This window comes from Passer domesticus, chromosome 33 (genome assembly GCF_036417665.1).
Source record: "Passer domesticus isolate bPasDom1 chromosome 33, bPasDom1.hap1, whole genome shotgun sequence".
NCBI classification, from domain to species: domain Eukaryota; kingdom Metazoa; phylum Chordata; class Aves; order Passeriformes; family Passeridae; genus Passer; species Passer domesticus.
In genome coordinates, this window is record NC_087506.1 from 3,229,027 (window position 1) to 3,249,320 (window position 20,294).

The 20,294-nt window shown below is 50.5% G+C and overlaps 1 protein-coding gene and 1 long non-coding RNA gene across 2 annotated transcripts in view; both read left to right on the forward strand.

Annotated features, from left to right (window-relative positions):
• LOC135288501 (uncharacterized) overlaps window positions 1-20,294 on the forward strand; it is a 447,298-nt gene that overhangs the window by 273,975 nt on the left and 153,029 nt on the right. The window lies entirely within an intron of this gene.
• Window positions 10,984-20,113, forward strand: LOC135288436 (uncharacterized). Its single transcript, XM_064401829.1, has 7 exons — window positions 10,984-11,277; window positions 12,833-12,993; window positions 13,444-13,490; window positions 15,377-15,465; window positions 16,429-16,579; window positions 17,682-17,843; window positions 19,977-20,113. Exons 1-7 carry the CDS (start codon window positions 11,179-11,181, stop codon window positions 20,111-20,113), a joined length of 846 nt encoding a protein of 281 aa, XP_064257899.1. The 5' UTR covers window positions 10,984-11,178.

Sequence of the window (20,294 nt, forward strand, 5' to 3'; positions counted from 1 at the left end):
CTCAAGGCACAGCTTCTCTGAGCAGGCCAGAGCTCCTTAGGAGAGTCCCTGCTGGATCAATATCAGTCACTGAATGCTGCAATCATCTCTTGTGTAATAAGAACAGCAATAAAAGACACCCTTTAAAATAGGAATACATACTTCCTAGAAGCTCTTTGAAATATTTCTCCATAACTGAAAAAGGAAACCCTCCTAATGACCTGCACTAGAGCGGAGGGAAATCAAGGCAGAGCCATGGTTTGGCAGGACTTGCTTGATCCTAATGAGCCCTGTGGTGCATTTAGAGCTGAGCCCTGGAACTTCATGGCCTAAGAGGACATTGCACAAACCTTTCCAGGAGTCCAAGTCAGAGGAAACACCCAAAGTGTCTCAAGGCATTAATGGGTCCCACTGAGGTCCCTCTCCAACACAGGCTCCTCATGGACTAGTTGGAGGAGAGAATTGGTGGCCAGCATAGCACAAAAGCCTCTTAGAGACTCAGTGTGGAAAGGAGAATGCAAAGGACATTAAACACCTTGAGTGTCTCAAAGCATTAATGAGCCCCTCTGAATGTCAGTAGAAAGCTCTCAAGGGACTCCTTAAAGCAGATTATTGGAGGCCATGATTGCACAAAGCTCTCAGAGACTCCAAGGCAAAAGCAAAACCCAAAGTCCTTGGAAAAACCTGCAGTCCCTGGGAGCATTCAGGAGCCCCCAGGGCCATTGCTGAGCAAGGCTCCCCAGGGATTCCTTCCAGCAGATCCCTAAGGCCACTGGGATGTGGGCTAGGGGGGGATGCTGAGGGCAGGACAAGGGGCTGACAGTGCCCAGCCTGGCTGGGGCTGTGCCAGGAGGCCCCAGGGCCTCAGGACAAGGTGTCTCCTCCCAGCCCTTGGTGGCACAGACCCTGCTGTGCCCCAGGGCACCAAGACTTGGCTTCTCTTTGTCCCCACCTGTCATCACTGCCTCCAGTTCTCTGCTCTGCCTGGGGCCTGGGGACACTTTCTCAGTCGTGTCCCTCAGTGGGACCCATTAAAAGTCCAAGAAACTTTGGAGTTGGATTGTGACTTGGAGTTCTGGAGAGGTTTCTTCAGCTGCCTCTGAGGGACTGATGTTCAGGGCCTGAGCACAAAGCCCCAGAGGCTCATTAAAGTCCCTGTGCTGTGTCTGTGCTGCTGAGCTGGGCCGGGCTCCTGGCACAGAGGCAGCTCCTGGTAAGCAAGAAGAGCTTCAAAAGCACATTTCTCTTGATGAGCAGCTCTTCTGCCAGCCCAGCAGGGCTGGGGCACTGCCTGCAGCCAGCCCAGGCACAGCCCAGAGGCACAGAGAGCTTCAATCAGTCAGGGCTGGGAAGGTGCTGAGAAGTGCCTGGGGCAGAATCACTGCCAGCCCTTGGCACAGGAACCTCTGGCTGTAGGACAATGCAGCTGCAGCTCCTGGAGTGATCTCCTAAAGCTGGAACATCCCAATGCCTACAGACCCTGTGAGTACAACTCTGAGTATTTCTGGTGCAGGGGAGGTGAAATGCTCATGAAACTCTGACATGCTGAGATCTTCTGATCAGTCATGGAATATTTCCAAAATAAGGGTTTTTGTAAAAAAGCAGAAATTTTCGTAAGACTTTGTATTCAGTTTCCTACTACTGGATAATGGCAGGGAGGGAGAATGAACAATATAGGATGATTATGAATTATTAATTATGAAATTTGAAAATTGTCTGAGACATCTGAACTGTTTCTTTTAGTGATCACTAGGTTCACGGGAGATCCCTAATGTGCTTTCAGCCACTCTGCCCATGGACAGCACCAGCATCACTTTTGCTCGAGCCATCAGGCTCAGTCTGAGCTGTCCTTTCTCCAAGCTGCAAACAGAACCTGCCCCCAGCCAGTGCCCTGCAAACAGGCAGGGTTCTGTAGGGCCAGGGAGAGTGCACAGAGATTTGGGGTCTGTGGTTGCTGACAGGGAGAGATCAGGCACAGGGAAACACTGGCAGGAGGAAAATCTCCAGGAAGCAGAGATGATCAGGCAATGGGAGGAAACAAAAGCCAGCAATGCTGTGGCAGGGAGAGTTTAGAGATGCCCTCAGGATCCCCTGCAGTGCAGCCCCTCCCTCTGAACAAGCCCCCTCCCTCCTGTCCCCCAGCCAAGCCTCTGCCCTCAGGGCCGGTGCTCCAAGGCGTGAAGCCCCTCCTGTGCAGGCAGAGCTGCAGCAGAGCCGTGGGGCAGCTCTGCAGCCCCGGGCCCAGTTCCCTCTGCAGAGCACAGGGCTGGGAGCAGCTGCCCAGCCCTGGGGGCTCTGGGAGGGGGCACACCTGGCTCAGGGTGACGCTGTGCCCAGTGCCCGGCTCTGGGCAATGCTGTCAGTGCACCCAGGGAAAGACCTGCATCTCCCTTCATCCAGTGCCAGCATAAAGACACTTGGAAGTCTCCCTGAGATTGCAGTCCAAGCTGGGAGCTTCAACCCAGGGTGCAAAACTGTCCTAGAGCATCTCTGAGTTATAAGTTTAATGAGGAAATGCAGAGGTGTTCTGACACTGAAAATGCTGCTGGGTTCATGAAACGAGCATTGTGAGTCCTTGGCTACAGATACGGAGCTGGGCTGTGGTGGATCCATCTCCTCTCAGCAGTACCTGGTGACATTTTAGGGGAAGCATGGGAAGGTGATCACCCTCCACCTGAGAAAGGCTAAAGCCCAGAGAAAATCTCAATAGGTCAGAAGGAGAGACCATCTCCCCTTACGCTTCACTCATCACTTAACCTAACAGAACTTGCTCTGTTCCACCTGAGGGCAGCAGAAATGCTGAGGGTTTCTGATATCCAAGAACAGCAGCAAAGATACAGGGGATCTTAGCAAAAAAAACAGCAGAATTCTTGAACACGAAATGGTGTGTCTGTGTGTTACCGAGGAGGGTGTCTGGGAAATGCCTTTGATTTTGGTTCCAGGTATCTCCTCTAAATCTTCACTGTCCTTTCTCCATGAACAGGTCCCCATGTGCAGCCCCAAAAAATGTCCAACAACAGCTCCATCAGCCACTTCCTCCTGCTGGCATTGGCAGACACGCGGCAGCTGCAGCTCCTGCACTTCTGCCTCTTGCTGGGCATCTCCCTGGCTGCCCTCCTGGGCAATGGCCTCATCATCAGCGCCGTAGCCTGCGGCCACCACCTGCACACGCCCATGTTCTTCTTCCTGCTCAACCTGGCCCTCAGCGACCTGGGCTCCATCTGCACCACTGTGCCCAAAGCCATGCACAATTCCCTCTGGGACACCACAACCATCTCCTGTGCAGGAGGTGTTGCTCAGGTTTTCCTGATTATCTTCTTAATGGGAGCAGAGTATTTCCTCCTGACCATCATGTGCTACGACTGCTACGTGTCCATCTGCAAACCCCTGCACTACGGGACCCTCCTGGGCAGCAGAGCTTGTGCCCACATGGCAGCAGCTGCCTGGGCCAGTGCCTTTCTCTATTCTCTGCTGCAAACGGCCAATACATTTTCCCCGCCCCTGTGTCATGGCAATGTCCTGTGCCAGTTCTTCTGTGAAATCCCCCAGATCCTCACCCTGCTCAGCCCAAGGCCCTGGAAAAGCAGATTAAAACACCCACCCAGAAAGTGCCCTATGATTCCAAGGTCAATCTTTCCTCTAGCACGGGTTTGCTGTCAGAGTCTGTATGGGATTATAAAATCACCAGGAGAAAAGAGCATGAACAAGTTCTGCTTTGGCAGTCCCTCAAGGCTTTGAGGGAGAGGCTTTGTAATGCTTACTTATTCACAGGAGCACATAACAAGGGTTGAAACAGTAAAAATAGTCCAAACCCTTTAGAAATTGGAAGGAAAACCTGAGGCACTGGGAGCTAGCAGCTCAGAAACACGTGGCTTTTGCTCCTCTCTTCTACCTGAGAGCTTCCTGGGCAGGGGCAATTCTTCCAGTTGCATCACCGTGGCCATGGCTAGCAGGGGCAACGAGCAGATGGATTTAGCTTCTCCTGCCAGCCCCTGAAATGCCAGTTGTCATTTGTGTGCGCTGAGGATTCTGTTTCAGACTCTGAACTTGCGCAGCTGCTCCTTGGGCGCTGCTGGCCCGCAGGCGCAGCGGTGCTGCAGCAGCTGTCCCGCACACAGGGAGGGCTCTGGAGCCTCCCCAGGGCCACCAAGGAGCGGAGGAGGGAACGTGCCAGGGATCTGCTGCAGTACCGTGGAGTTGTGAGGGATCCTTCGGTCTCTTTGATGGGCGAGGGAATGGGGCAGATGGAATCAAGATGGGACAGGGATCAGACAGCCCCACGCCAGGCAGCATTTTCTCCTCTGAGAGCTCCTCTGAGTTGAGCGAGCTAGTGAAGCCTGCAGAGCAAATGCGACCTGGGAGTGAGGGAAAGACTGGTTGGAAAGGAGTCAGATAAAGCCCATGTGGGCATTTCTCCTGCCAAGGGGCTCCTGGGGAGACAAAGGAGACAAGAAAGATGTCTCATCTCACAACATTTCCTGAGATATGCTTTTGTGGTTGCCTTGGCAGTGTTAGTGATGTCAGGTTATTGGGAGGACTCTATGATCTTAAAGGCCTTTTCCAATGGAAACAGTTCTGCAATTCTAAACCTCCATTCCTGATTTGGAGGATACAGTCCCAATTATACCCATATTTGAGTTTTTAAGGAATTTAGCATCTACCTTTCCTTGAAAGTAATAGGAATTAGGCTTTAAATGCTCTCTAAACATTGAATTCCTTGCTCTTAAGCTGTGTGTTTGAATTGAAGAGCTTTTGTCCACAAAAGTTGGACCATGGGATGAACGCAAGCAATTCAGTTGCAGTGGCACTTGTTTCACCTGCTTTTCTTCTTCCTTTCCCCATGGGTGGCCGATTTGGGAGTATTTGTTTTGTACTTGGAGTTCTGGCTTCGACTTGCTCATGGATGTGCTGTAAAATCTTATATACTGCTTTCTACTAAAAAATGCTTGCAGACTGGTGGGAATTGCTAGAGACAAGGCTTACAAACCAGTCCCCAGTACGATTAGCCCAGTGTCCCTGCTTCAATCCAGGTATGCTTGTATTAAAAAGGAGCAAACTATTCTAACTTACTCACCCCCTCCCTCCCCTTTTATTTGGTAGCTCTTGTAAGGAGTCCTTGCCATTCCAACTGTTAGTTATCAAATGCGTGAAGGCACAATACTGCTGTAGCAGAAGCCTGAGTTCAGTGAGAACATGTCCAAAGCACTGGGTCCCAACAGCAGTGGGCACGGTGAGAGACTTGGCTCTGCTGCCATGGCCATCCAGCCATGGGGAGAGCAGCTGCTGGGGCTTCCCCCATTCTGCCAAGAGCAGTCTGCCTCCAGCATGTGGACTGCATGGCCACGATTTGGAAAGAATGTGTAAAATGCATAGTTTGAATGTATTTTGATGGTGTCTGACATCACCTGACTGGAGCAGTTTGGTAGGCAGGACGCCCTGTGGGCAGGGCCATGGCAGGGATGGGTGGCTGGCACTGGCACTGGCAGTGTTATTTTTGCAGATAGGCTCCTGGTACATCTGCAGGGGAGGGCACCAGCAGCTGTATCAGCCCAGCGAGCAGCAGCACTTGGAGGAGACCCTCATCTGCAAAGAGCCTGTCACCCCCTTTGCTTTCTCCCACGGCAGCACAAGATGATTCCGCTGCAGGTGAAGGGCTGCTGCAGCCTGGAGACTCCTTCAGCCAGCACTTGCTGCAATCTCGTTCCTGCAGCTGTGCCTGGAGGATGTTGGCCTGCAGAGGTGGTGCCAATGTCCAGGAATGCTGCTTGGCCCAGAGAGGCAGTGTGTGTACAAAAGCTGCATTCAAAGCCCTAATCACCAGACCCCGGAGCCACTGGCAAGGGCAGCAGCTCTTCTTCATTCCATGCAGGTGAGAGCCCAGCCTTGGAGCCTGTCCCTGGTGACAGGGAAACACTCTGAGTATAGGTTTGAATTTTCGGGGACAGTCCAAATGAGAATTGTTTTGAGGCAGGTGTTGTAATGTTGGGTTTGGGTATGTCTGCAGGAAAGAAAGCAGGAATAAACCCCTTGCACAACAATGGAGAACTTTGCATGGCCAATTTACACCCTACAGATACGCTGATCATGTCAGCCCACTGAACACTGGGGGCATCTAATGCAGAGATCTTTGAATAGATAAGAGAGATGAGACTTGAAGAATAATTTTGCAGATGCTGAAGAAGGGATGAGACCCACGTGTCCCGTGGGTTAGGCTTAGTTCTGCCAAATCAAGGATGATTAGTTTTATCTGCTCTGTTGGAGAGTATTTTAGAATGACCTGCCAAGTGCTATTTCTATGAAGAAAATTTTGAATTGTCAGGAGCTGCCAGGGTCAGAAATGTTTTGAGGAAGATGATGTTTATGTTGGGTTTGGGTTTCTCTGCAATCAAGAAAGCAGGAAATAAACCCCTGGAACAATGAAGCAGAGCAAAAGTGGAATGTTTGGATGGTCAATTTGTTCCCTAAAGCTATTGGCCAGCTGAATTGTGGGCTCATCTACTGGGGAGTGCAGAGCTGCTTTAACTTCCACAGCATGGTGCCATTGTTTGTGTCCCAGCACTTTGTTTGATGTGAAGAGAAATTAACCAATTCCCACACCAACCAGCTGCAACCCAGAACTGAGTGGGAATTCCAGAAATAAAGGATTGAAAAGTAGCTTTGGAGAGGGTTTACTTCCTAGACAGTGTGAAACCCTCAGGTGTGGCCAGGCTGGGCTTAAGGCTGGCTGCCCTTGGGAAGGGAAGGGAAAGGGATGGAGTTGGGGTGGGGTTTTGCAGCCATGGAAATGAGAGAACCACTGGCTATTGCATCACAAAGGGGCAGCCCCATGGGCTATTGTGTCACAAAGGGGCAGCCCCACGCTGGGGCTGTGAAGGCTGTGAAGGTTGTGGCTGGCACGGCCGCAGCGGCAGCAGACGCGTCTGGCTCTGCCTCTCTGTGCCGAGCGCTGGCGATCAGAGTCACCCGGCCTTGTTCTGAGGCTGGGCACCAAGCTCCTGTCGCTGGCTACACTGAGAGTGCTCCCAAATTCAAACCCAGATCCTTCTGCCAGGCAGAAGCACGGGTTCAAACATGGAGTTTACTGGAAAAGGAAAAACCTCTGAAGGAAAAGGTGAGGATAGGAAGGAGCTGAAAGGCTGAAGCCAAATGGAAAAACAATCCCACCATATTTCAGGGAAAACTGCTCCATGGTGCTCAGTTCTGGGTCAGAGTAGGTGGCTGACAGATACAGATGATCCTGCAAGGATGCCCATGGCATCACAACATTCTGTCATTAGTTTACTCTGCTTTCTCCTTTTTGACAGCAGCCAAATCACTCATACTGTCAGCCAGGACAGGGACTGTGGCCACAGCTGAGCACAGATTGGACATGGTCATGAGACGCAAGTCCTGTTGCTTTCCTTGCCATCAATGTCAGGTCTCACTACAGATAAATTTCCCGTTCTTCCTCTGCTTGCTGGTCAGGTCCAACCCTGAGGATGGTATTACAGTGCTACAGAAACACCAATAAGGCCTGCCTGTTGCTGACAGGACTTGGTGGTTTACAGAAATAGCAGTCACAGCTGTGTGGGTTTTTCCTGTGGATTCACAGGCCAGACTGAAGAAGGAATATCTTCTCCTCTTATCATTGGAGCCTTCGCCTTTTCCCTTCAGACTTGCCAGCTCCATACTGTTCATAGGAATTAAATGCAGGCTAGTTCCATGAAAAATGAACCCAAATAAATTTTCTCTAAAATGAAAAATTATTCCCCTTGAGTGCCACACCCATTAGATATGTTAATGATAAAGGTGGGAATTCACCTAACTCACTTCTTCCCTTGTGAGCATGGCTCAGCCTCACACAGAGGTGAGGGGGTAGAGCTGGGCCAATCTCAGGTGGGAGGAAGGGTCTTGTGGCAGCCCAGAGAGCCTGTGCACATTGCCAGGGAACAGCTGTGCCCTGCATGTGCCCCTGCAATGAGCTGTGCTGCTGCCAGTGCCCCGTGGAGCTGGAGGGATGCTCAGCTGTGGGGCAGGGAGAGGAGCAGGAGGGTGCATGTGCAGCTGAGCCATTGCTGGAGAGCACAGGGCTCTGGGCTCCCTGCTGTCCCAGGGCAGCCCAGAGGCCAGGGTGCTCCTGTGGCAGCCCTGTGGAAGTGGGTCAGGGTTTTCCCTTGGCCTGCCTCAAGTGTCTGCCAGCAAGAGAATGTAGCCCTGTGCAGCTGTTTAGAAGTTTGCAGGGAATGTGTCCCACGAGATATGGAGCTTCAGATGCTTTGGGTTTGCATTTTGGTTTCTCTTATATTTTGTGTCTCCACTTTGCAGGCCTGTCTGGCTACCCGCTTGCCAAGAGGTTTTCCCTGGCCAGTCCCTCTATGCTCCTTCCCTCCAAGCCATTGCCTCCCATCCAGAAGAGCTCTCCTTCTACCAAGCCAAGCCTGATATGCAGCAGAGAGCAGGAGAATGGGAAAGATGGCATTGGCTATGCTGAGGGCAGGAGAAAAGAAGAGGAGCTGAGTTCAGAGGGACAAGGACATAAGGTAAGGAGACCAAGCTAAGTGCAGTGTGGTCAATTTCCAGTTTCTGTGCTGTCAGCAGAGCTCTCAGACCTTTTCCCTGGCTGGAACTGTCCCTTTCACTGAAGTTGAACAGGTCCTGATTTGGTTCTTTAGCTGGCCCAGAAATGATGGGATACAAACAAAGGGTGTGCATCTGCCCCTGCTGCCTCCATTCCCATTCCTGACCATGGCATGGGGGCCCTGGAGGAACTTGGGCAGGCAGAGACCTTGCAGAGAGCAGCAGGGCAGGGAGCTCTGCTGAACATCCTAAATGCCAGTGAGGCTGAGATGGTGGATGTGTGGGGGCTGGAGAGCAGCGAGCATCCCGAGAGCTCAGCAGCAGCATCTGGGCTCAAAGGCTGCTGGGGAAGTGTAGGAGGGAAGGGCAGCAGCAGAAGAAATGAGGGGCTTGAGAAGAGCAGGTTTTGGCCTCCTGCAGAATGGCTTTGTGGGGACATGACTGGAGATCAGCACTGGCTGTGAGGTACCTTAGAGGCAGGGAGTTATAAAGCCTCTCCCATGACATCTAAAATGCCCGTGGAGGCAGTGACACCTCAGAACACCTTGATGTCAAATATGTGAATGCCAGCTGGGAATGAAGCCACTTTTGGAGAAGAGTGAGCACAATGGGAGAGGTGCCAAATATGTGCCATGGTCTCTCCCTCATCATCTTCCTTTCCATTCCCCATCCTGGGCCAAGCTGCTCCATCAGTTTTCCTTGATTTTTCCTGCCAGGACACAGTTAAATGCATTCCTGAATATCTTGAGGCATGAATGGGGACAAGGCTGCATGCTTGATCTGAGCACTGTGTTCTACTCTTTGCAGGCTTCCTTGCTGTGTTCCAGTGGAGGGGATATGAAGAAGGGGTCATTGGGACCACCTCTGATCCCCCCCATAGGCAAGGCAGTAAGTCCCTCTCTTGGCAGTGCTGCGGGCTCTCTGCAAAGCTCTCTGCAGCTGGAATTCCAGGCGTCCCAGGAGATGAGGTAAGCCAAGGTGTCTGCTGCTGCTGCAGTGTGCTGTTCATCTCTGTGTTCCCATCCCAAAGTGTGGTTATTTTGCACAGCCAGGTGTCCCATGTATTTAGGCAAACCTCTGTGTATTCCCCATTTTGCCGATCTATGATGACCCAGCACAATGTCAAAGCCAGCACCAATGTGCCAAGAGCAGAGGTGGTGGTGGGGAAGAGGAGGCAGGGCTTCAAAGCACCTCAGGATTGGTCCTCTGCTGGACTTGGCTATTGATTCCCTTTGTAATGGTTGTGCTCTTTTTTGGGAAGTGAATTGCATGGGTCTGGGTCCTGCAGATATTTGAATTCTGTCATTCTTGACTGTTAACTTCTGCACCCATGAGATTACGTATGGGCCAATACTGGCTACTGGAGAGGGGTCTGCAAATTCAGGTGCTGCTTCTGTAAACATCAGGAATAATTTCTCTGTGCCTGGGCCTCCACTGTGAAATGAGATGCCAGAGAAGTTTTGGGGTATAGATGTATAATCTGATCAATGTTTAATATTTTGATCTGGGCTTAAGATCAAAGAGGGCAAGGTGGTAGACAAGAGTTACAGGACCGTACCTGATGGAAAGATATTGGCTTGGATATGGGAGAGAAAATGTAGCTGTCAAGCTTATCCGAGTGATAACAATAAAGAAGGAGACACAGAAGTATCATTTGAATTGGAAATCTTTGGGAGGGCTTTTAAAGTGCAATCTGAATATCCTCCCCTAGCAGCTGAGTTGGAAAAAGCCTTTTTGTTCTTGAAAGAGCCAGGAGGTGTCATAGCATTCTCGGAGACAGCAGTGCTCTGACCACATGTAGCATGAGACTGTCACCAGGTTTAGGCACGAGCAGGCAAAGTCAAGCTTTGGCACCTGTACAAAAGTAGCTGCCCTCCATACAGTCTCGTGTCTCAGCTGAGCAGCTCTTGCTGCTTCAGTGTGGCTGTAGGAACCACTTGGCTCCAAAAGGAGAGACGGCAGAATTGGGGAGTTAGGATGACAGTTGAGGAATGACTGATGGTGGTGAGGAAGAGGAGGCAGGGCTTCAAAGCACCTCAAGATGAGTCTTCTGCTGGACTTGGCTATTGTTTCACACAGAGCTTGGCCAGCTCTCTGTGACTCCCGCAATGGAAAGCTTAAGGAAAATTATTCAGCTTTGCATCCTGGTGTGTTTCTGTGCTGCATTTCCTCATTCATCAGAGTGCCCACGCTAAGAATGTTTACATCCTTTCATGGTACAGGCATTCCCTCCTTTCTCTTTCTACCTCCTCACGTGTTCATTGTCCTCCATTTTCTCCAGGTCAGGATGCAGCAGCAGAAGCAAGGAGGAGAACTCTGAACATGCAGGTAGGTACAGGGCATGTCTGTCCTAAAATGACCATTGTGGTCTTGACTCAGAGGTGACATTTGGAATGTTTGGTTAAAACCCATTCTTTTTTTAATTTCTTTAAATGCATTTCAGTTTTTTGACGGGCTCAGTGGACTCTCCCAGAGCCCAGTCACTGGGAGTGTTCTCTGGTGGTGCAGTGAAAATTCCTCCACTTTGCAGGCGTGACTAGGTTCATTTTCTCCAAGTCTTTCCGGCCATGTCCCTCTTCGCTCCTTCCCTCAAAGCCATTGCCTCCCATCAGGATCAGCTCTCCTTCTTCTAACAATAATAAAATGTACAGCATGGAGAAAGAGAACAAGGACATTGGCACTGGCTATGATAATGACAGTAGAAAACACCAGGAGCAGAGTTCAGAAGAAAAATGTTATAAGGTAAGGAGACCAAACTACGTCCTGTGCAGTAGATTTTCAGTTTATGTGCTGGAGGCAGAGATTGGAGATCTTTTCCTGTGGTGTGACCTCAGGGAAGCAGCTGAGCCAAAGAAGAGCTCAGCTGGACACTGTGCTTCAGGCTGTCTCTGCAGTGTGAAGAGACTCTGCAGAGTGCAGACTTCATATCCTCAGCATGTGTCAATAACAGGAGAGGTCTTTGAATGGTTTCTGGGCTCTGTTGTGGTTCTTCCTCTGTCTCATGGCTGAGAAAACACCAGCAGCAGCTAAAGTTGAGCAGCTAAAGTTGTCCAATCTGGACAAGCTGTCCTTCTAGATTTAGTAACCTATGGGTATCTGTGAGCCATGTCTATGTCTTGGTGGTGTTTTTTGTCAGCTGTGTCTGGTTGGGATGGAAAAAGGTCTTTGCTGGAGCAGGCAGTCCTGCAAAGTCAGTTCCAGGTTGTCTCAGCTTTTGACTTGTACAGCCATGCCCTCTGCACAGTTGTCTCTGCTGCTATTTCTAGACATCATCAGCTTCTGCGCAGCTGTGTGCTGTGGCATGGCTTTGTCCAGAGGGCAGGGATGGGAGGTGGCCGTGGGGAGAGCAGCCCAGAGCCCAGGCACACAATTGCCTTGGCAGCAGGACCAGGAGCTGCAGTTGTTTTGGGTTTGCCATGGGGTGCAGAGGAGGCAGATGAACAAGAGTTTTGGTAGACAAAATGTCCAATCAAAGGCTTGGATACTTGATTTCAGCCTTGCTGAGAAAGGGCCCAGTGTCTCCGTGACAGGAAGTGACCCTCTCACTGAAGCTGAACAGGTCCTGATTTGGTTCTTTAGGTGGTCCAAAAATGATGGGATAGAAACAAAGGGTGTGCATCTGCCCCTGCTGCCTCCATTCCCATTCCTGACCATGGCATGGGGGCCCTGGAGGAACTTGGGCAGGCAGAGACCTTGCAGAGAGCAGCAGGGCAGGGAGCTCTGCTGAACATCCTAAATGCCAGTGAGGCTGAGATGGTGGATGTGTGGGGGCTGGAGAGCAGTGAGCATCCTGAGAGCTCAGCAGCAGCGTCTGGGCTCAAAGGCTGCTGGGGAAGTGTAGGAGGGAAGGGCAGCAGCAGAAGAAATGAAGGGCTTGAGAAGAGCAGGTTTTGGCCTCCTGCAGAATGGCTTTGTGGGGACATGACTGGAGATCAGCACTGGCTGTGAGGTACCTAAGGGGCAGGGAGAGAATAGTGATCTAAACCCATTCCCATGACACCCTATACTCCAGGTGGAGGCAGTGGCACCTCAGAACATTTTGATGTCAAATATGTGAATTCCAGCTGGGAATGTAGAAAACTGAGCACAAGGGGAGAGGTGCAAAATGTGTGCCCTGGGATCTCCCTCACCACTTCCCTTTCCTAGGTCAACATTCCCCATCCTAGGCCAAGCTGCTCCATCAGTTTGCCTTGACTTTTCCTGCCAGGTCCAGTTAAATGCATTCCTAAATGTCTTGAGGCATGAATGGGGACAAGGCTGCATGCTTGATCTGAGCACTGTGTTCTACTCTTTGCAGGCTTCCTTGCTGTATTCCAGTGGAGGGGATATGAAGAAGGGGTCATTGGGACCACCTCTGATCCCCCCCATAGGCAAAGCAGTAAGTCCCTCTCTTGGCAGTGCTGTGAGCTCTCTGCAAATCTCTCCGCAGCTGGAATCCCAGGAGTCCCAGGAGATGAGGTAAGCCAAGGTGTCTGCTGCTGCTGCAGTGTGCTGTTCACCTGTGTGTTCCCATCCCAAAGTGTGGTTATTTTGCACAGCCAGGTGTCCCATGTATTTAGGCATTTTGCCCATCTATGATGACCCAGCACAATGTCAAAGCCAACACCAATGTACCAAGAGCAGAGGTGGTGGTGGGGAAGAGGAGGCAGGGCTTCAAAGCACCTCAAGATGAGTCTTCTGCTGCACTTGGCTATTGTTTCACACAGAGCTTGGCCAGCTCTCTGTGACTCCTGCAATGGAAAGCTTAAGGACAATGAATCAGCTTTGCATCCTGGTGTGTTTCTGTGCTGCATTTCCTCCTTCATCAGAGTGCCCATGCTCTGGCGGTTTTCCTCCTTTCATGGTACAGGCATTCCCTCCCTTCTCTTTCTACCTCCTCACATGTTCATTGTCCTCCATTTTCTGCAGGCCAAGATCCAGCAGCAGAAGCAAGGAGGAGAACTCTGAACATGCAGGTAGGTACAGGGCATGTCTGTCCTAAAATGACCATTTTGGTCTTGACTCAGAGGTGACATTTGCAAAGCTTGACTAAAACGCATTCTTTTAAAAATTTCTTTAAATGCATTTCAATTGCTTGACGGGCTCAGTGGACTCTCCCAGAGTCCAGTCACTGGGAGTATTCTCTGGCAGTGCAGTGAAAATTCCTGCAGTCTGAAGTGTTGAGTGTCAGGAGCTGGAGTGGTACCTTGTGGCCCTGGAAATGCAGTGCAGGAAAAGGAAATATTCCTCTCCATTCTGCACATGCCTTTTATCTCCCTGCAGCCTTCCTAATGTCACAATTAGTAAGGAAAACAAGGCATTTAGCACAAAATGAGAAATGTTCCCACTTCTTCTTCCTGCTTTTGTAGCAGAAAACCTTTCATTGGGGCACTTTCTGAGCTGAACCCTTTGAGACGGGATGGACATTAATGGACATTGCCTGGTTTTGTATTGGCAGAAATAGAGAAACCTGCTGTGACAGAATGTCCTTATAAATTTTCCTGTCAGGGAGAAGGAGCCTTCCAAATGGATGCATGCTATGCAGGGTCTGAGTTTGTCATCCTGTGACAGCACAAGCCCAAAGCCACCTATGGCAGGTTCACCATGACAAATCTCTTCCCTGGCTCTCTGCCTGTGTCAGTGTTGCAGGCTGAGGCTGGGGGAGGAGATGCCTTCTGCCTTGTCCTCCCTCCCTGCCTTGCCTGATCCCTGACAAGTGGCATTGTGCCAGACAAAATGCAGTGTCTGGTGCATCTGGCTCAGCCAATGCTTTCAAGTTGAAAGCCCCAATGACACTGTTGTTGTTCCTTTGCCATCTCTGGCTGTGTCATGATAGGACAGATGAGACTTGAAGAAATAATTCTGCTGATGCAGAAGAAGGGATCAGATGCCCTGGTCCCTTTGCTCCGGGTTAGTTCTGGCAAATCCTGGCTACGGCCCCTTTGGAATGACTCCTTAATTGCTGATGTGCAGCTGGAATGCTTAATGCAGCTAGGGAGAAGTATTGCTCAGTAAGGAAGGTGACTTTTTTTCTGGACTCATTCTGGACTAGAAATGACTTATGACATTAATCCTTAGCTGTCTCACTTTTATTACTGACTGAAGCATTCTACAGGGTGAAGGAATCCCATTTTAGGACAGGGATTCCTCTCAAACTGCTTGGCTGCTGTATGAATTTACCCTCTGTGAAGCCATGTAAAGAATTAGTTATCTTAGCTCTAACAGCTCTGTTGGAGAGTATTTCAGAATGAGCTCCATTGTTCTTCTTGCAATTAGAAAATCAGCCTTTAATCAGGCTGGCCCAAAATTGGCCCAGTCTCATACAGTTCAGAAGGAAACCCTCGGGGAAAATGAATTATCTGGTGCCAAGAACACAGTTCGTGTTTGGGTAACACTCCTGCAATGCTAAGTTTTTCTTTGCATGTCCTCTAAAATATTCCAACAAAGAGAAGAAAATGTTGCTCTAAATGCATCCAGGTATTAGAACCTGGGACTTTTAAGAACCAAAAGAAGATGTTTACTAATATCAGCATGAATAAGAGCAGATAAGAATTGCTGTCAAGAGCAATCTCCATCTCTGCCCTTCTCTATCACACAGAGGCTCTCCAGCATCCAGGGGTTGGGGCCTTCATCATGCAGCAGGTTTCAGTCTGCTGGCCAGCAGAGTAATGTCATGTCTGCTGCCAGTAGCCCATCCCTTGGGAGAGGCTCTAGGCATTGTACCTTGCTGCTCTCAGTCACAGTGTCTGTGTCTTCTGAGGGCTCTGCAATCTGGAACCTGTCTTGCCTGTTGCCCAGCATTGTGGTTTTGGGGGCTTGACATCTGCCAGAGATTTACACAAACCTTTGCTTTCATTTCCAGGTCTCCCACTGAGCCAGGCCAAGGAGATGGATCATCACACCGATCCTGGTCTTACGCGTGACACAGACCTGAGGGAAGGTTTTGGAAAGGTAAGGGAGAAGGACAGGGATGAGCAGATTTCTTTTCCAGTGGCTGTTTAGTGCTTGGCCCAAAATGTCACTGAAAATCATAATCATCCTCTCCTGGGCAATGTGGATTCTCTTGGGAATATATTTGACAACTAGAGAGGAATTGCTTGGCTGTTTCCAGTGGTGTCAAGGTGCCTGGTTTGGAGATGGTGCTAAGGTCATGTCAGAAGCATTCTTTATGTGCAAAGGCTGTTTTAGAGAAGTTCTGAATGACAGAATAAGCTACACACAAGTGAATGTAAGCAAAGTGCATCCTCGGAAGCAGAGAAGCAAAGATTCTAATGTTGTGTGTAAGCAAGGCTGCAAAAGAAAATGGGAGAGTTTGATTTTTCCTGGTTACCTTTCTGGCTGTATGTCACAGCCCTCTCATTCTCAAGTTTTCTGCTCATTAACAGCAGTGTTTCTGCAGCTTGTTTTCATATGACTCCCCATTTTGGTCTCCTGATGTCAGAGACCAAGTCCTTCAGAGTCCTTCAGAGCTGAGTCCTTCAGAAGCCAGGAAGTGAGAAACAGCTGCAATTCCTGGCCATGAGTGTTAAGCAACAGCTAATTACCCCTCCTTGCTGGATATTGCGCATGGTTTTTATTCTCCTGCCATGGCCCGTAGGAACTGAACTGCCTGCTCACTGGCCGTGTCAGCTCTTCCTCTGTCTTGGAGCACTCCTATGACCTTCATGCTTCAAGCAGGGCTTCCTGACATAGGCTGCAGTTGGAGCAGTGTAAGGTTGTGGCACAGAAATGTTCCACCTGGCTGTGTGTAATTGCCAAGGTGAGGATGGGAGTCATTCCTCTGAAACTTTTGGAATGGATATGGAGCTGCATTGAAATCTATGGCACTCTGTGGACTCTGTGCTCCTGAGGAGATGTTGTGTCTGGTTGATGTATCTCTCCTTACAGTCTATGATGCATTTTAATTGCACCTAGATCCGTGCTGCATTGTGCATGTTGGCTCAAAAGAACTTAGAGCGGAAGGATGCAGAGCTTTTGGAGAGAGACATGAAGAAAAGGAGGCAAAGGAAAACATCCTTGCAGCCCATTCTGGAGACAGTTGAGCCCAGGGATGAAGCTGAAGCAAGTAAGTGGTGGCTACACTTGTGGTGGTCCTTTTTGACCACTTGCTTGCCCTTTGCAGTGTTGCAGTCAGACTGGGGGACTGTTCCACTTGCATTTGAGTGGAAGCTTGCTTGGGATTTAATTCTGTTTCTGAAAGAAAAATACAGGGGCATGAAGTGTCTTGCCCATGGCCTCAGTGAGTCAGTAACAGAATATCAGTTTCCCCCCTTCACCTCTGAAGTCTTTCAGAGTAGAAAATTCTGTCTTGCAAAGCACACTGGAACTTCAGACTCTCTCCTGGAGAGCAGTCTTCAGGCAAGGTGAGTCCAAAAGAATGCTTTTCAGCCAGGGTGCAACCTGGAAGAAACAAAATGCAACTCCTTCTCATGAAAACACCAGAGATCCTTCTCCTGCCACTCCCTGCTGAGGAGCTGGTGCTGTAGAGCTGTGCTGAAGCCCCCAGGCAGTGCTTCTGCTGTAGCCCCGGGAGCAAGCAGCGTTCCCGACTGAATCCCGGCCGAGGGGCTCTGCCTGCAGGGCTGTGAGCACTGCCCGAGGGCGGCAGCAGGGCCCTCAGGAGGCAGCACTCAGCCCCAGGGCAGCACGCAAGGTTATCTGCACTTTCTCTGGTAACTTCCCCTGCCAGCCTCTGGAACAGGAAATCAAAAGCAAAGCAGTACTGAGTTTCCTTGTTTCTTAGGGGAAGCATTGCTGCAATTTGGTTTGAAGCTAGAAGAGAGTAGATTTACATTAGATATTATAGGGTTTTTTTTTTAAAGGAAGGGGATGAAAAGCTGGAAGGGTTTGCCCAGAGAAGCTGTTGTTGGTCCATCTTTGAAGGTGTTCAAGGCCAGCTTACATGGGGCCCTGGGCAACCTGATCAGGATGAAGATGTCCCTGCTCACAAGGGTTGGACTAGATGGTGCCTAAAGGTGCCTTCCAACCCAACCCAAACTCTTCTAGGAATCTGTGATTCTTTTTCCCATACTAGTGTGCCATTGTTATACTTGAAGTTCTTTGGGATAACAAAGAGATGTTACCCAGCTCTGGCAAGTTTTCTCGCCATTTCCATCATCACCCTGTCTAATGCCTTCCACTTAGAAGCTCCTCTTTGGTCCCTGCAGGCTTTAGCCTCCCACCTGTTGATGGCACAGCTTCTAGAGTGCAGAGAAAACAGCCTGGTAGTGCCTTGAAGAAGAAGGTCTTGAAGAAGCAGGACAATGTGTCCTTACTGCCCAATAGGCCCATCATCCATGGGGATGGCAGCTTCCCACACAGCTCCTCAGGTAAGCCTGCTCCATGGCAGCTTTTTCCACACAGGGTTTTCCTTGCACAAGGAGTACAAACTGCCTCCTGCCTCAGCCAGCACAGCTGGATCTTGGGTCCGTAGTCTGTCCTGAGAATGAACAGCAAATCTACTTTTGAGTTACTCCAGCTTGGGAGTGCTGGAGCAGTGGTTCTTAGAGCTCTGATGGAAAGTTGAGCTGAATCAAGTAGTGTAAAGGCCTGAGCTCTGGCTTTTGCCCATCCTGATAGTCCAAACTACAGCACTGGTGCCAGGAGGCAGCACTGGTGGCTGCAGGGTGAGCTGCAGGGCAGTCTGCCAGGGTGTGCTCACCGTGCACCTGCGAGAGCCACCACCATCAGTTGCTCACTCACCATCTGGCCCTCTGCCTGTGCTGCTGTCCAGTTCTGCAGCCAGCTTTTCTGCTATCCCAGCAAGGGCTGTCTCTGCAGGGCAGTCAGCAGCTTGGTGCAGTCGTGCTGCTGCTGCTCCCAGAAGTGCCCAAAGGCTCCTCGCTGCTGCCATCCCACAGCCTGCAGTGCCAAGAGGGAACAAGCAGTGCCTCCTGTGTCACCCAGCAAATACAGCAGCCATGTGCAGCCGATGACACCAGGAGGGGCTGCCTGCTGCTCCCAGGCTGTTTGCTGCCTGCAGGAAATACACAGCAGACAGTCCCTAGTGGCTCCTGTCTCTCCTTTGTGGGCAGCCTGCCTGCGCTGTGATCCCAAGCAGGGTGAGATAAGAAGATGGCAGCTAGGAGTGATACTTCAATGCTCTTTTCTAGTGATGCTGCTTTCATGCCCAGAATTGACCAGAACTAGCCTGAGGTGGCTCTCCATTCATACTGAATCCAGATGTGTATGCCTACATACTTCTGCAGTGACATCACTGGTGTCAGTGGCTGGGGTACCTCAGTGACACCCAGATTAGCTCCTGTCTGAATATTTTTCTTGTTATGGTTCCTCCATACTTGGTGAGAATATGCAAGGTAGCACAAAAACCCTATAAAGTCTAGGGCAGTTCATCAAGATTCTGTGCAATATTTATACTCCATCATTGTAGACAGCTGAAATGTTTTCATCTGCACATTAGAAAATGAGCTTTTTAGTGCACAACATGAAATTTTTGATTGACAGTGCTTTTGATGACAAATGGGTTTCATAAGAAATGCATTTATCATCTGATTTTCTTCATACCCTCTAAGTTTTTTTCCTTACCATAAAATTTAATTAAGGCAAACCCAGGTCAACTGATCAACAAGAGAGTGTGTCTGCCAACAATGTGGATCTGTATTTGCATACTTTTATCCTCAGAGTGCATTTGGAAACCTTTTTAATCAACTGTCTAGTCTGGAAGGTACATTTTTCCACAAGAGAAAGCTTAGAACCTACTGAGTTTGCAAACACATCCATTAGATGACAAATTTCACCTCAGCATCTTTGAAATACAGGCAGTGTGCACCTCTGAAAGAGTACAGATTGATGATGTTTGGAAAGAACAACATCCATAAAGTACTCCCTTCCCAATAGTAGGGATACTAAAATGTATGTGCACTCAGCTGCCTGCTGTCTAGAATATTTGCAGTCCGTGGGAACAGAGGCGCTGTCAGGTGGGAAGGGTCAGGTATGGCTGTTCCCTGGTAGCTGCTCCGTGAGGATTGAGCCGGGCCCAGCAGGGCTGGCCTGTTCAGGCTTGGCTTGGTGCTGTCTCCAGGCAGCTGCAGGTCTCTCCTCAGGGAGCTGCAGAGGGCCCATGTCCTCAGGGCTGGGGAAATCAGGGTGCTGAGACAAGAGGGGCACTGAGGGGTTCCCTCCTGGGCAGCGAGTGCTGCTGGTCAGCGCTGTCTGGCAGGGAGCGGGAGCTCTGCGGCCGCAGGAACCTGCCGCTGGCCGTGGCACCTGTGGCCCTGAGGAGCTGGGGCTGCGGGGCAATTGTCAGGTTTAGCCTGGAGCTGTGCCCAGCTGGGGGGCTGGGAGAAAGCAAGGAGCCCCAGGAGCCAGAGAGCAGGGAAGTCTCTGAGCCAGTGCCAGCTGGCACCACAGGGAACCCTGGCTGGGAGATGGGGCTGCAGGCCGCTCCATGGCGGGGTGCCTTGCCCGGGCCGCAGCGCCCATGGCCGACCCTCTCCTTGCAGTGACCTCGCAGACGGCCACTGGTGCCCAGCGCCGAGAGGAGCCGCTCCGTGGGCATGGGCAGAAGGACAGAGCCTCTCCAGACCCACAGCACTCCTTGCTGGAGGCACTCTCCTTGCTCGGCAGCGATGACTGGTAAGAAAGGCCTTGTTCACTCTGTGTCCCTCTTGGCATTAAGGTAGGTTAGAATTGTGTCTTGCTAGTGCCTCTGAGCCCCTGAGAGCCCAGAGTGGACAAAGGGAACTCTTGAAACCACTCCAGAGCAGTGAGAGGATAAAGATTTGAGAGCAGCCTTTTCTTGGCCTTGCTCTGCAGCACTG